The 14,543-nt window shown below is 42.3% G+C and overlaps 2 protein-coding genes across 2 annotated transcripts; one reads left to right on the top strand and one right to left on the bottom strand.

The window, feature by feature from the left end:
- Nucleotides 1–1,382: 1,382 nt before the first annotated feature.
- On the bottom strand, nucleotides 1,383–6,475 carry FDXACB1 (ferredoxin-fold anticodon binding domain containing 1). Its single transcript, XM_027563783.1, has 5 exons — nucleotides 6,271–6,475; nucleotides 5,535–5,691; nucleotides 4,482–4,685; nucleotides 4,173–4,331; nucleotides 1,383–2,959 (listed from the first exon to the last, which is right to left on the bottom strand). The coding sequence occupies exons 1-5, from the start codon at nucleotides 6,440–6,442 to the stop codon at nucleotides 1,777–1,779; spliced, it is 1,875 nt and encodes a 624-aa protein (XP_027419584.1). The 5' UTR covers nucleotides 6,443–6,475; the 3' UTR covers nucleotides 1,383–1,776.
- A 58-nt stretch (nucleotides 6,476–6,533) lies between these two features.
- Nucleotides 6,534–14,343, top strand: C15H11orf1 (chromosome 15 C11orf1 homolog). The gene is made up of 4 exons (XM_027563780.1): nucleotides 6,534–6,945; nucleotides 9,681–9,911; nucleotides 10,655–10,721; nucleotides 10,890–14,343. The coding sequence occupies exons 1-4, from the start codon at nucleotides 6,904–6,906 to the stop codon at nucleotides 11,057–11,059; spliced, it is 510 nt and encodes a 169-aa protein (XP_027419581.1). The 5' UTR covers nucleotides 6,534–6,903; the 3' UTR covers nucleotides 11,060–14,343.
- Nucleotides 14,344–14,543: the final 200 nt, after the last annotated feature.

The raw sequence follows: 14,543 nt of genomic DNA, 5'->3' as shown, positions 1-14,543 counted from the left end.
TTAAAAAAAAAGAATAAGTAAGACAGTTATTTCCTTCACAGAGTTTACACTATAATTCTAATCAGCAGAGCCTAGGTATTAACAGGAACATACATTAATTCACATTAGGGCACCCCATTCTGCAGAGTCCTGGGCTGGGCCAATCTCCAAATGTTCTTTAGAGATACAACAGAAAGCCCCAAAATCGAGGGGAGCAAAGTTTAGAGTTAATCACAGTTGAGAGATTATTGTTGAAATCCAAGGAAAGAAAAGTAACAGAAAGTGGTAGAAAGAACATGGGCTTTAGAGTCAGACAGACCCAAATGTGAACTCTAAATCTGACACCTATTCATTTCCATGACTTTAACAGCAGTCAACCAGAGAATAAACATGATGATGATACCAAAAATAATATGAAGCACTTGCAAGCTAATAAATGGTCTAATTTTAAAACAAAGATCATGGCATCTGGTCCCATCACTTCATGGGAAATAGATGGGGAAACAGTGGAAACAGTGTCAGACTTTATTTTTTGGGGCTCCAAAATCACTGCAGATGGTGACTGCAGACATGAAATTAAAAGACGCTTACTCCTTGGAAGGAAAGTTATGACCAACCTAGATAGCATATTCAAAAGCAGAGACATTACTTTGCCAACAAAGGTCAGCCTTGACTAGGCTATGGTTTTTCCTGTGGTCATGTATGGATGTGAGAGTTGGACTGTGAGGAAGACTGAGCACCGAAGAACTGATGCTTTTGAACTGTGGTGTTGGAGAAGACTCTTGAGAGTCCCTTGGACTGCAAGGAGATCCAAAACAGTCCATTCTGAAGGAGATCAGCCCTGGGATTTCTTTGGAGGGAATGATGCTAAAGCTGAAACTCCAGTACTTTGGCCACCTCATGTGAAGAGTTGACTCATTGGAAAAGACTCTGATGCTGGGAGGGATTGGGGGCAGGAGGAGAAGGGGACGACAGAGGATGAGAAGGCTGGATGGCATCACTGACTCGATGTACGTGAGTCTGAGTGAACTCTGGGAGTTGGTGATGGACAGGGAGGCCTGGCATGCTGCGATACATGGGGTCTCGAAGAGTCAGACACGACTGAGCGACTGAACTAAACTGAACTGAACTTTAAAAACCACTCTCAATTGATTTAGAGAGATGATATGGTAGAGTTAAGGAAGAGGAATTGACATTGCATAAAATATATTTATATTTGAGGAGACACTCAAGTTTTACTGCCTCTTCAGAATGATAGCATCTAGTGTTTAAGATGCTGTTTGTTTGTTTCCCTGTCATTACTCATGATCAAAGTATTGCACACCTCTGAAGGTCACCAATCACATTATAGTCTCAGTGACTGAGCCACAGGTGTCTTTTGAGCCAAACAACCAATATTTAAATTTTTAAAATTTTATTTGGCCGCATCAGGTCTTAGTTGCAGCACTCATGATCTTCACTATGTCACGCAGGATCCTTCTTTGTAGTGCTCAGACTCTCTAGTTGTGGCACACAGGCTCTGGAGTGAGAGCTCAGTAGCTGCAGCATGAGGGCTTAGTTGCTCTGAGTTATGTGGGATCTTAGTTCTCCGACCAAGGATCAAACCCTTGTCCTCTGCACTGTGAGGTGGATTCTTAACCACTGGACCACCAGGGAAGCCCCTCAATTAACCAATCTTTTACAAAGTAGAAGATTTTTACAAGACAAACAAAAAGTCCAGAAAGTACAACAGTTTACAAACTGGTCTTTTTCCACCCACACCCACAAGGATCACTATGGAGAGATGAGTTTACTAAACTACCGAGGTGTCACATGGAGTCGTTGTTGAATCTCTTTCCTAAGCTGGGACTGCATTGATGCTACCTGTTTCTGGGTCAGGGCCTTGTCACAGGTCTGGTAGGTCAGTCTATAGCAGAGGCTGACCTGTTCGGTCTTTGGATGCTGAAAACGACTCAGGAATTGTATGGATATAACTGTGTCCTGGGACACTGCCCGGGCCAGAGTGTGAAACTCGACTTCATCAAATCTTTTCTTTTCATCTAACCAAAAACTAATATCATGCACATAGTATGGAGGATATAGGGAATAGCTTTTAAAGTGTTCTATTTTTCCAGGGGCAAAATTCTTCAGGAAACGACTATCAGAGGTCCACAGCATCCTCCAATCAGAGATATCCCAGACAAGCATGGCTAAGAGGTCCAAGTTCATACACACACACACAAAACACTGGTCTTTGTGTATCACGCTTGTAGCAGATGTGGTAACAGACCCAATAATCAGGTCCTTAACGCAATCTGGGCCAAAATTTTGAGACTTCACAGTAATCATATATCTTTCCCCAGTTGGTTGAAAGACAAATTCCACTGAGCTGCTCCGCTCAGAGCCCTCCAGCCATGTCTGGGTCAGAAGGTTGTCTAGAATGCCCTTCAGATGATCCAGTAGTGACTGAACACAGCTGTCCTTCAGATTTTTATTAAATCCAAGGATATACAAAGTCTCGTGAAATGCTGGCATTGTGAAAGGTGAGATGCAGCACCTCTGAAAGACAGGTCCACTGAGGATGTGCAGAGAACCAGGGAGAAAGTCTGGTGCTTGGATTACAGCCTGGATGTGAACCAGAAGAGAAGGTCTAAAGCAGACCTTGGCCTGGCCAAACGTTCCTTCATGGGCTTCTTCCTTACTGTCTCTTCTAGCGCTCTTGGGAAGGCTGAGTTCTGAAAATGACACTAGAAAGTCCTCCATGTCTTGTGTTATCCCACTAGTCAGGGACTCAAAATTTGAGTTATCTTCATGGAGACTAACCCAAAAGGCAGTTGATAGGATGTCAGGGTTGTGGGATGTGAGAACACTGGCATCTCCTTGTAGCAGCAAAGGGGAAGAACACTTCAGCCTTTTTAGAGGGAAAGCTTTCCCCAGTTCAGCAATGAGTTTCTCATTTATGGTCTTGATAGGATGACATGAAGGTGCTTCTAGGAAGCCCCTGATTAAACACACACAAAAATAACTTTTAAAATTATAAATAATGATAATGTAGCTAGAATCAAAAAGAATAGCTTAATAAAAAGAATCATCAAGTTGATCCAGAAAGGAAACAAAGAAACCATCTACTATAAAGAAAGATGGCATGGGTTTCAGAATTCTGACAGCCTATAATATACCAGAAAATATGATAATTTAAAAAAAATTTACTGGAGTATGGTTGATTTAAAATATTGCTTTTAGTTTCACATGTACAAATCAGTTATACATATACATAGGCTGTGCTGTGCTCCGTTGTGTCTTGACTCTTTGCGGCCCCATGGACTGTAGCCCACCAGGCTCCTCTATCCACGGGATTTTCCAGGCAAGAGTACTGGAATGAATTGCCATTTCCTACTCCAGGGGATCTTCCCAACTCAGGGATTGAAATCATGATTCTTCCATCTCCTGCATTAGCAGATGGATTCTTTACCACTAACACCATCTGGGAAGTCCCATATATCCACTCTATTTTAGATTCTTTTTCTACATAGGCCGTTACAGAGTATTGAGTAGAGTTCCTTGTGCTATAAAATAGGCCCTTATTAGTTATCTATTTTATATATAGAAATATGTGTAAGTCAGTCCCAATCTCCAAGTTTATACCCCCCTGACCCTTTGTAACCATTGGAGAAGGCACTGGCACCCCACTCCAGTACTCTTGCCTGGAAAATCCCACGGACAGAGGAGCCTGGTAGGCTGCAGTCCACGGGGTCGCTAAGAGTCGGACATGACTGAGCGACTTCCCTTTCACTTTTCACTTGCATGCATTGGAGAAGGAAATGGCAACCCACTCCAGTATTCTTGCCTGGAGAATCCCAGGGATGGGGGAGCCTGGTGGGCTGCCATCTGTGGGGTCGCACAGGGTCAGACACGACTGAAGTGACTTAGCAGCAGATCCTTTGTAACCATAAGTTTGTCTTCTACATCTGTAACTATTTCTGTTTTGTACCCCCTTTTTTTTAGATTTCACATATAAGTGATATCATAAGATATTTGCAGATAATATGAAAATTTTTAATTATAAAGAGACTGTGTGGGCCATACTTATAAGTATTCACAGCACAACATCATTAACAATTAATGTAGCATCCTTTCAATGTATGACTGCCTGATTATTAAGTCAATCAGGATACAACTAGAGACAGAAGAAGTTTCTGGTAAAATCAGGTTACCTGTTCAGTTTTCCTACAAGTACTTCTGGTTCCAGAAAAGAAAGCCACTGGTCACCCAGTTTGATCCTGGAGATTCTTGGTTGCAAACTTTCAAAAGGTAAGCTCCGGGTGAAGATATGGTTCAAGGCACCTTCTATATGAAAGGACTTATCTTGACTCCTGGCAAAATAGCAGTTATTAAGTCTGTCACTATTAAAGAAAGCAATTATTCCTAAAGGCTGAATCAAGAAATTAGCAAGAAAAAGTGTCAATGGGATTTTTTATCATTAGTGAGAGAGATGGAAAAAGCTTAGATCTGTTATTACCTACCTATATCCAGTGCACTTGTAGCCTGGCAAAGCCTTACAGTTGAAGGGATGTACATCACTTAAAATGAATCCCCCCAGAGCGGCCATAGCAACCACTTGCCAACTGTTGTGCCATTCTCTCATTGGCTTATCAGCAGGAGTCCCACCTTGTCCTCTACACAATGCCACGTGGACTTCTCCGTCTTCTGCAAGAACATCTGCACAGCTAACAGGGATAAGGAAACACCAATCATTTACAGAAACAAGTAGGAATTAGCTGTATATACATGGTTCGTCTGTGAGATAATTAAAACCCAATCATATCTATTTGCAAAGATCTATTAAGACTTCAAACATGCAAAAAAAGGAGCTGGAAATAAGAATTTAAATTCAATGCTCAAATCGTAACTAATATTAGTGGCTGACCAGAAAGTTATCCAACTTCACATTTCTATTGTTCACGTATATTTCATTGAAAAGTCAATGTCTATAAAATTCCTATATGTGATTCAGTGATCAGGCTGTTCTTTCCCATTTAGAATTCACTCCCCTCCTGCTTGTTAAAATTTTACTTGTACTTCAAATACTAACTTAAAATACTGCCTCTGTGCAAAGTTTCATGATAACTATGCTTCATGTTTTGGTATAATAGTATAAAGCACTGTTTTAAGTTCACAATAATTTTATGAGGTAGTTATGTTAATATCTTCAGTTTATGGATGAGGAAGCAAAAGCAAGTAAGGATCAAGTAAACAATCACAAAAACCACAAAGCTATTAAGTGGTGGGTGGGGATTTGAACGCAGATAGTTTGGCTCCTAAATTAGTTTATACTGGCTACTATCATTTTGCATTATCAAAAATAGGTGATTCTCCCTTTTCTGGCCCAACAGTACATGTTTGCACTTGTACTTAGCATTTAGGGTTAAATGTCTGCCTCTCCAACTAGACTGTGGGTTCCTTTGGAGCAACACGTTCTCTTGTATGTCCTATTTCCCAAACTAACATGTCTGAGTGCAGGAACTATGCAATGTACATCTTAAACATTTCACTTGTGAGTGCTCAGCTCTCCTCACCTCCGGAAAAACTTGGCAAGCAGTTCCCTGTTCTTAGCTACTCCAGCTTTGCGCCCACAGTGCGGAAAGTTAAAATAAATTCGATCAAATTCTCTGTCTTGCGGTTCAAAGGCATCTGCCAGGTGGGTGCAGTCCACACCGAAGCGTACCTCGTTACCTGGCATGAAATATAGACAGGAGGATGTGATAAAGCCATGGAACAAGAGAAAAACCCTCCCTAACACGAGGTGCAAAACAGCCCAGGTCCAGGCACACAGCAGGCTGTCTGTAAATGTCCATGGGAAGATGAAGTGCGTGTGTGCCAAGTCGCTTTGGTCCAGTCAGACTCTTTGAGACCCTATGGACTGTAGCCGGCCAGGGTCCTCTGTCCATGTGATTCTCCAGGCAAGGATACTGTGAGTGGGGTGCCATGCCCTTTGGTCCAGTCAGACTCTTTGAGACCCTATGGACTGTAGCCGGCCAGGGTCCTCTGTCCATGTGATTCTCCAGGCAAGGATACTGTGAGTGGGGTGCCATGCTCTTCTCCAGGGTATCTCCCCCACGCAAGGATCGAACACGTATCTCTTAAGACTCGCATTGGCAGGCGGGTTCTTCACCACTAGAGCCACCTGGGAAGCCCCGGGGAAGACCTAGAGCAACGGTCAAGTTCCCTGAATCCCCTCTATTCCCACCCTTTCCACTTAGTGGGGGGGCGCCACAGCTGGGCGGGGCTTCGTGGAGGGCTGGGCTTCGCTACCTCGCTCGCGCAGGCGCCGTAGGTTCTCTCGGACCACCAGATCCCGGGCCAGGTCCGCTGAGAGCTGGGGACAGGTGGCGGTTAGACTCGTGTTTGGATCCAGGGTCTCACTCAGAGCTACGGCAAAAGAGAAATTCCCCTCTCCAACCAACAGGAGGCGCCGCGGGGCCATGGCCCCCACGTGCTCCAGTCTCAAGTTCTCCGAGGCGCTCTTTTTTTACGTCACTTCCTTCGCGATTCTCTTGTGGCCCCACCTCTTCACGCGTAGCTGGTTGATGACGTATCACAGCATCTGGTTGTCTTGACAAACTGGGGCCGCGACGTCCCGAGTAGGAAAATAACCATGAGAGCAAGAACGAGACACCGGCCACCCAATCCCCTCACTCCCTCACCCCATCGGAAGTGTTAAATTCTTTTGGGCCCAAGGGCGGCCCTGAGCGACTTCGTCACACCTGCCTGAGGTCTTGAGCAGTCCCTAGCTTCGGGGGGTTGGGGGCGGGGGTGGGGCAGACAGGTCGAAGGTGAAGTGAGTTCTAAGTGAACGAAGCAGGGCCGGACTGAGGCCAAGGAGAGATGGTGCTGCGTTCTGCATCCTGACTCAGAGGATTTTTAACAGCCTTCATCTCATCCGAAATGACTGCAGCCGATTATCATTGTTATTCGGAGTTTTTCCAGGTGCTTCTTTCCCCTACCTTTTATGCATTCAAGAAGTGTTGAGTGTTATGCCCCAGGCCTATGGAGGCTGTTCGATATATGGAGGAACAGGATGTGGCCTATGACTTCTCTGAGCTTGTAGTGTGGTGGAGGATGCACGGCAAAAGAGACAATTTTGATTTAGTGAGATGCAGTACTCTTGCCTGGAAAATCCCATGGACGGAGGAGCCTTGGTGTCGGAGTCGGACACGACTGAGCGACTTTACTTTCACTTTTCACTTTTATGCATTGGAGAAGGAAATGGCAACCCACTCCGGTGTTCTTGTCTGGAGAATCCCAGGGACGGGGGAGCCTGGTAGGCTGCCGTCTCTGGGGTCGCACAGAGTCGGACACTACTGAAGCGACTTAGCAGCAGCAGCAGTACTATGAATGGAGTAATTCAGGTCGCTGAGGAGCACACTGAAGGGGACCAAGTTTGGGGATGAAGTGGAAAGATTTTGTGGATGAAGTGCACCTGAGTTGAAAGCTAAGGGGACTGGGGGGGACTACACCTTTCCTGAGTCAGGAGGACTGAAAAGGCAGAAGTAACAATAAATGCAAAAGCATGATGGAAAAACACAGTAGCTGAATTTGACTGAAATGTAGTTTGAGGGAGAGTGGATAACAGATGAGACTGAAAAGCAGGGACCAGTTCATATAGGCATTTTTTATAGCCTTAACCTTACTCTGAAAACAGTGGCCAGCCACTGAAAGATTTTTAAGTAGGAAGATGACACAATTAAATTTTCATTTTCAAAAATTCTGCTTTCCTATGGAGAAGTGATAGAAGAAGAACAAGGTTGGTGGCAAGGAGTCCAGATAGAAGGTTACTGCAGTAACGGAGACTAGGGCTGGTAGTGATCTGAATTGAAACTTGGTAGTGGAGATGGACTTCCCTGGTGGCTCAGACGGTAAAGCGTCTGTCTACAACGTGGGAGACCTGGGTTTGATCCCTGGGTCGGGAAGATCCCTTGGAGAAGGAAATGGCAATCCACTCCAGTACTATTGCCTGGAAAATCCCATGGACAGAGGAGCCTGGTAGGCTACAGTCCATGGGGTCACAAAGAGTCAGACACTACTGAGCGACTTCATTTTCACTTTCAGTGGAGATGGAGGGTAGTGCACTGATTAAAAAATCAACAAGACCTAGTGATTGAATAGATGTAAGGGAGTTGAAGGAGAAACCAAGAGTCAAAGATAAGCCCCAGTTTTCAGGTTTGGACAACTAAGTGGGTGGGGATGTCTATCCTTAACAGCCCCAGGGACAGTGTCATCTGAGTACATGGCCTGAGGACTTTGTGGGACCAACTGCTCTTAGTTGTCATGCTGTTTGTTGACATAAGTGCATGCATCTATCTTCACAAAGGCCCATGATGTGCGGGCAGTTACCTTTAAACTTACAGTGTTGGCTTTGTCTCTAGCTGTGGAAAGGTGCGTGGGTGATGACCACCAAATCATGGCCACCTGGTGATCTGGGTGGTCTAAATTCTTTCTTTGCCTGGAGAACTGGGAAGGCCAGGTTTAGTGTCATCTCTTGTTTTAAAGAATATGGAACGTCAGAGTAAGGTTTGCTGTTACTCTGCTATAAAATTTTCAGACACAAGCTCCTCAACTTCAAAGTATTCATCTTCAGAGAAGGTATTGTCTTGCTCCTAAGCCAAGGGACCAGACTGAACTTTTAACCAAAATTAGAAATGGTTGGCTTTTGATTCCTTACCAAAAAAATTGAAATTCAGACATTGGTCATCTGGTATGTGCAAATTACTATTGATTGGGAGGGTATACAGAGGGAGAGGGTGCAGTAATGAAAAAGTGACAGATCTTGTCCTCAAGGGATGCATATTTCAGTGTAAAAGATTCCACACTTCCTTGAAGAACTCTAACGTGGTATAAAGTTGCTGCTGCTGCTGCTGCTAAGTCGATTCAGTCGTGTCCGACTCTGTGCGACCCCAGAGATGGCAGCCCACTAGGCTCCCCCGTCCCTGGGATTCTCCAGGCAAGAATACTGGAGTGGGTTGCCATTCCCTTCTCCAATGCATGAAAGTGAAAAGTCAAAGTGAAGTCGCTCAGTCGTGTCCAACTCTTAGCGACCTCACAGACTGCAGCCTACCAGGCTCCTCCGTCCATGCGATTTTCCAGGCAAGAGTACTGGAGTGGGGGTGCCGGTGCTTTCTCCGGGTATAAAGTTATGGATATATAAAAGTGTGAAGATAAAGTTCTGTGTGAGACAATTGAGAGAAGTTAACTTGAGGTAAGGCATCATGAAAAGGGAACGCTATATCCTAAGATGTGGCGTTTGAGCTGGGCCCAAAGGAAGGAAACCATCATTTGTTGATCATTGATCTATCATATTATCTAGTTATCCAGCTCTCACTTCTCTGTCTTCTCTTTGAAGATGGCAGTAATTAGTCCTTAAATTCTTACACCTCAAAATCACCAGAATTATTTTCTAGTTCTCCAATAGTATTAGGGTACTGAAGTTCTCTTGCCTTTTGGGGGGGAGTGTATTTAATCCATTTAGTCATCTACTACTGCTGATTGAGAGGGTAGGTCAAAGGATTTATGAACTTGGAAGGAAACAGGATGACAATTATTAAACTGAGAGGAAAGCCTAGATCTTTAGAAGGTGTACTTATGCTTGGCCAAGGACGAGAAAGGGATGTGTTTTCTGCTCTCTGGTTTGTGCAACAAACTTTTCTATTGCCACCTTTTCCCAGAGACAGGTCCTCGCCTGTTTCCTTACAAACCCACACTATGGCAGCCTCATTAATGCAGATGGCCATGCTGAAGTGTGGACGGATTGGAATGATATGTCCAAGTTTTTCCAGTATGGATGGAGATGCAACACTAATGAAGATGCCTATTCAAACCGTACCCTGATGGGCAACTGGAACCAGGAAAGATATGACCTAAAGAATATCGTGCAGCCAAAACCCTTGCCTTCCCAGGTAATCGAACTTTCTCTTCTTTGTTTTCTTCTGTTAGCAAAAGAAACACCAATGGCCATTTGAGAAACAGGAATCTGATAACTTCCAATGCTGAGATCTTTCAGGCTTCTGTTCAGTGAATGGTTGGAAGAGGGCAGCAGTCCTCAGGTGGAACGCTTATCCCACTTTACTGTCAAGCTGAATATTACGTTATTGTAAGGCTTCCCAGGTGGCTCAGTGGTAAAGAATCCGCCTGCCATGCAGGAGACACGGGTTCAGTCCCTGGGTCTGGAAGATACACTGGAGAAGGAAATAGCAACCCACTCCAGTATTCTTGCCTGGGAAATCCCATGGACAGGGGAGCCTGGTGGGCTGTAGTCCATCGGGTTACAAAGAGTTGGACACGACTTAGCTACTAAGCAACCACAGGGTAATAAAAGGATGAGTATCATGCTTTTTCTCTTGCTTTTCTTTGGATTTCATTAGTCTACAGAAATATTTATCTAATGTCTTCTGATTCAGGTTAGTTTCTCCTCTGGTCCCTGCCAGCTAGATTTGTCATTTATCTTCATCTTGCCCTGAAATCTCCTAAACAAACACACACAGGATATAAAAATTGATAGGATATAGGTTAATGCCATGTATAGATCTCTAGTCAAGCTAAAATAGTACAGAGCCTGCTAGAATGTATGCCATTGTGTCCTTTATTCCCCAGCTTTGGCTATAGACTCCTGTATTTTTAAACTACTACCTTTTCTTTCCAGTTTGGACACTACTTTGAAACAACATATGATACAAGCTACAACAACAGAAGGCCACTTTCAACCCATAGTAGGTGACCTATTCTTTTTAATTCTTATTGCCTCAGGAGGAACACAAAGAAAACTTAGATGAGTGAATGATTTATCTCTTTTCTCAGCTCTGACAGGTTTCACTGTATATTCGCTCAGAAATAACAAAGAGATTACTTACTAAGACTCCTCTTTTCTCTTCCCTCAGGGTTTAAGCGAGAACCTCACTGGTTCCCAGGACATCAACCTGAGCTGGTTCCTCCTCCATACAAATGCACAGAAAAGTCAACTTACATGACTAGTTATTCAAAGCCTCAAACTGATCATCACTCTGTGTGTGTGTGGAATCCTAGTAACTGCCAGTTTCAGAGTCCATGATTCTAAGAAAGAATAAGTTTCGTTTTTCCAGCGTAGAACGTAGGAGGGAGCCCATTTTAAGCACAACTAAGAATTTAGCTGACTGTAGCACAGTTTTACTGTCTGAATAAATAAAGCCCAACAAATTTTCTCTACCCCCACTCTTTTAAACCAAGATTTAAATGTCAAATTTAAGTTAAGTATATTTACTCTTATTCTACATTACGAGTGTTGTAGAACAGCATTGAAAAGAGTTATTTCTTTCAAATCTACAACCACTCCGCTCTTCCCTGCCTTGTGTGAGGGGCAAAGCTGCAAAATCCATCCTGACTTAGGCCACATTTGGCTAGATGCTTTCTGGATGTGAGCCTGGTAGTCATGGTCAGATAAGTTATATTTACTGTCCTTTAATGCATATCCCCTCTTAAGGACTAGAAGAAGAAATATAACTATTTTTATTAATATGGAAAATTTGAAACATAAAAAACTAGACAGAATAGTATAATGAACTAGCATGTACCATTACCCAGCTTCAACAATCGATGACCAATCTTATCTATCCCTATTTACTTTCTCTATTTTTAAATTTTTCTCTGAAATTATATAATTTCATCTATAAATATTTCAGTTTATATCTCAAAAAGAAAAGACTGTCAATTTTTGACTCCCTGATGAAGATTGCCAAAGAAAACTGCTGATCAGACAAAGCTGAGTTGTTTATTAAACCTGTGACAAGGAAGAACCTCATCTTGACACAATCTTGGTAATGATTCAGAAAGGTGATGTTAGGGTAGGATACTTTTAGGAATTTGGGATGACTCAGCCAGTTTAAGATGGGTCTTTCGTTGTGAGGAACTGGCTACAATTGAGAAAAGATTGTGAATAGTTTAGGGTTGGTGAACACTCAGAGGCAATGGTCTTAACATCAGTACTTTCCTTTTTTTTTTTTTTAATCTCCTATTTAAGATGACAATGTAATATATGGGAACTGTCTCCCATATATTACCTCCCAAACCTTCATTATTTTTTGAAACAGGTATGAATATGGAATTTATGTTATACATGATGTTGGGTAGTGACTAAGTTTTGTTTATTTCTGTATGGCTATCCAGTTGTCCCAGTATTAGTTATTAAAACGACCATCCTTTCTTCACTGCTCTTCAAAGCCATTTTTAATATAAATCAACTATCTGTGTATACTTGGGTCTGTTTCTGGGCTCTCTATTATATTCCATTAGCCTAACCGTTGTTTTTTATTTAATCCCATCTTAGCTATAATGCCTTAATTACCTCACTATCTTAATTATGATAATTGTATAAGTCTTAACATCCAGTAGATCAAATCATTTTACTTTGTGTTTCTGCAAGAGCATCTTAGCTATTTTTGACCCTTTGCATTTCCATGTAAATTTTAGAATCAGTTTGCCAAGTTCCACAAAAAAGATAGGATGTTGATGGAAATTGCATTGTATTGTTTGATCAGCTATAGAATTTGAATTATTATCTCTTACTAATATTAATAATTAATTGGTATATATTTTCCAGTATGAATATTTTATAGACACATGTTTTAAGTTTATATGTTATGTGTCTATCCTACTCCCTAGGTATCCAGTGCATTTCTTATTGTGATAAAATATAACATAAAATGTAGCATTTTAACTGTTTTTAAGTATACAATTCAGTGGCATTAAATACATGCACAGCGTTGTGCAATCATCACCACCGTTTCCAGAACTTTTGCATCATTACAAACTGAAACTCTATACCAATTAAGCAACAAATCCTCGTTCCCCTCTTCTCCTGTCCCTGGTAACCTCTATTCTATTTTCTGTGTCTATGAATTTGCCTGTTATATGTACCTCATATAAGTGGAATCATACGATATTTTTCTTTTTGTCTCTGGTTTATTTCACTTGGTTTGTTTTCAAGTGTCATCCATGTTACAGCCTGTGTCCTTTCTAGGACTTCCGTTAGATTATGCCACATTTTACTTCTCTGTTCACTCGTTAGTAGACACTTGGGTTGTTTTCGTCTTTTGGGTAGTGTGGGTGCTGCTGCTATGAACACTGCTGTGCTGTGTGCGCGTATTAGTCGCTTCGTATTGTCTGACTCTTTGCGACTCCATGGAGTGCAGCCCGCCAGGCTCGTCTGCCCATGGTGGTTCTCCAGACAAGAATACTGGAGTGGGTTGCCATGCCCTCCTCCAGGAGATCTTCTCAACCCAGGGATCGAACCCAGGTGTGTCCCGCATTGCAGGCAGATTGGATTCTTTACCAGAAGAATCCCTGAGCCACCAGGAGAGCTATGAACATTGGTGCACAGATACTTGTTTGAATCCCTGCTTTTGATTATTTTGGGCATATACCCATAAATGGAATTGCCAGCTTATGTGCTAGTTCTATTTAACAGTTTGGAAATGCCACAGTTTCCCATAGTGGCTGCACTTTTTTACATTCCCACCCGTAATGAACACACAAAGGTTCCAATTTCCCCACACCGTTACCAACACATGTTTTCTGGTGTTTTGTTTGTTTGTTTCCATTTTATAATAGCCATCCTAGTGGGTGTAAAATGGTCTCTCATGGTTTTGATTTGTGTTTTCCTAAGGGCTAGTGGTCTTGAGGATCTTTTCATGTGCTTTTCAGTTATTTGTATATTGTCTGTGGAGAAATGTTTATTCAAGTCCTTTGTTCAATTTTTAAATAATTTTATTTATTTATTTTGGGACTGTGCTGGGTCTTGGGTCTTTGTTGCTGCACAGGCTTTTCTCTAGTTGCAACGAGTGGGGGCTACTCTTTAGTAGCAGTGCACAGTCTTCTCATTGCAGTGGCTTTTCTTTTTGCTGAGCACAGGCTTTACGACACATGGGCTTCAGCAGTTGCAGTGCAAGGGCTCAGTAGTGCGATTCCCCGGCTCTAGAGTACTGGCTCAATATTTGTGGTGCACAGGCTTAGCTGTTCCACAGCATGTAGGGGTCTTCCCAGACAAGAGATTGAACCTGTGTCTCCTGCATTGGCAGGCAGATTCTTTACCACTGCTTTGCTCATTTTTGAACTGGGTTGTTTGCTTTTTTGTTGTTGAATTGTAGATGTTCTTTATATATCTTTATATATTTTGGATATTAATCTCTAATCAACTACTATATGATTTGTAAATATCACTCTGTGGGTTCTTTCATTCCCTCGTTAGTGTCCTTTGATATACAAAAGTTTTCAATTTTGATGAAGTTGAGTTTATTTGGTTTTATTTTTTTATTGCCTAAACTTTTGGTGTCATATCCAATAAATCATTGCTAAAGTCAATGTTGTGAAACTTTGTCTGTGTTTTCTTCTAAGCTCTTATGATTAGGCATTTGATTCTCTTTGAGTTAATTTTTGTGTATTATGTAAGGTAAGGGTCTAATTTCATTCTTTTGCAGGTGGATATATAGTTTTCCCAGCACCATGTGTTGTAAAGATTGTCTTTTTCCTGTTAAATGGTCTTGATGTGTTTGTCAATGATC

The sequence above is a fragment of the Bos indicus x Bos taurus genome, chromosome 15 (assembly GCF_003369695.1).
Source record: "Bos indicus x Bos taurus breed Angus x Brahman F1 hybrid chromosome 15, Bos_hybrid_MaternalHap_v2.0, whole genome shotgun sequence".
Lineage (NCBI taxonomy): Eukaryota > Metazoa > Chordata > Mammalia > Artiodactyla > Bovidae > Bos > Bos indicus x Bos taurus.
Note: the sequence above shows the minus strand (reverse complement) of the source record. Positions and strands in the feature narration are given on the sequence as shown.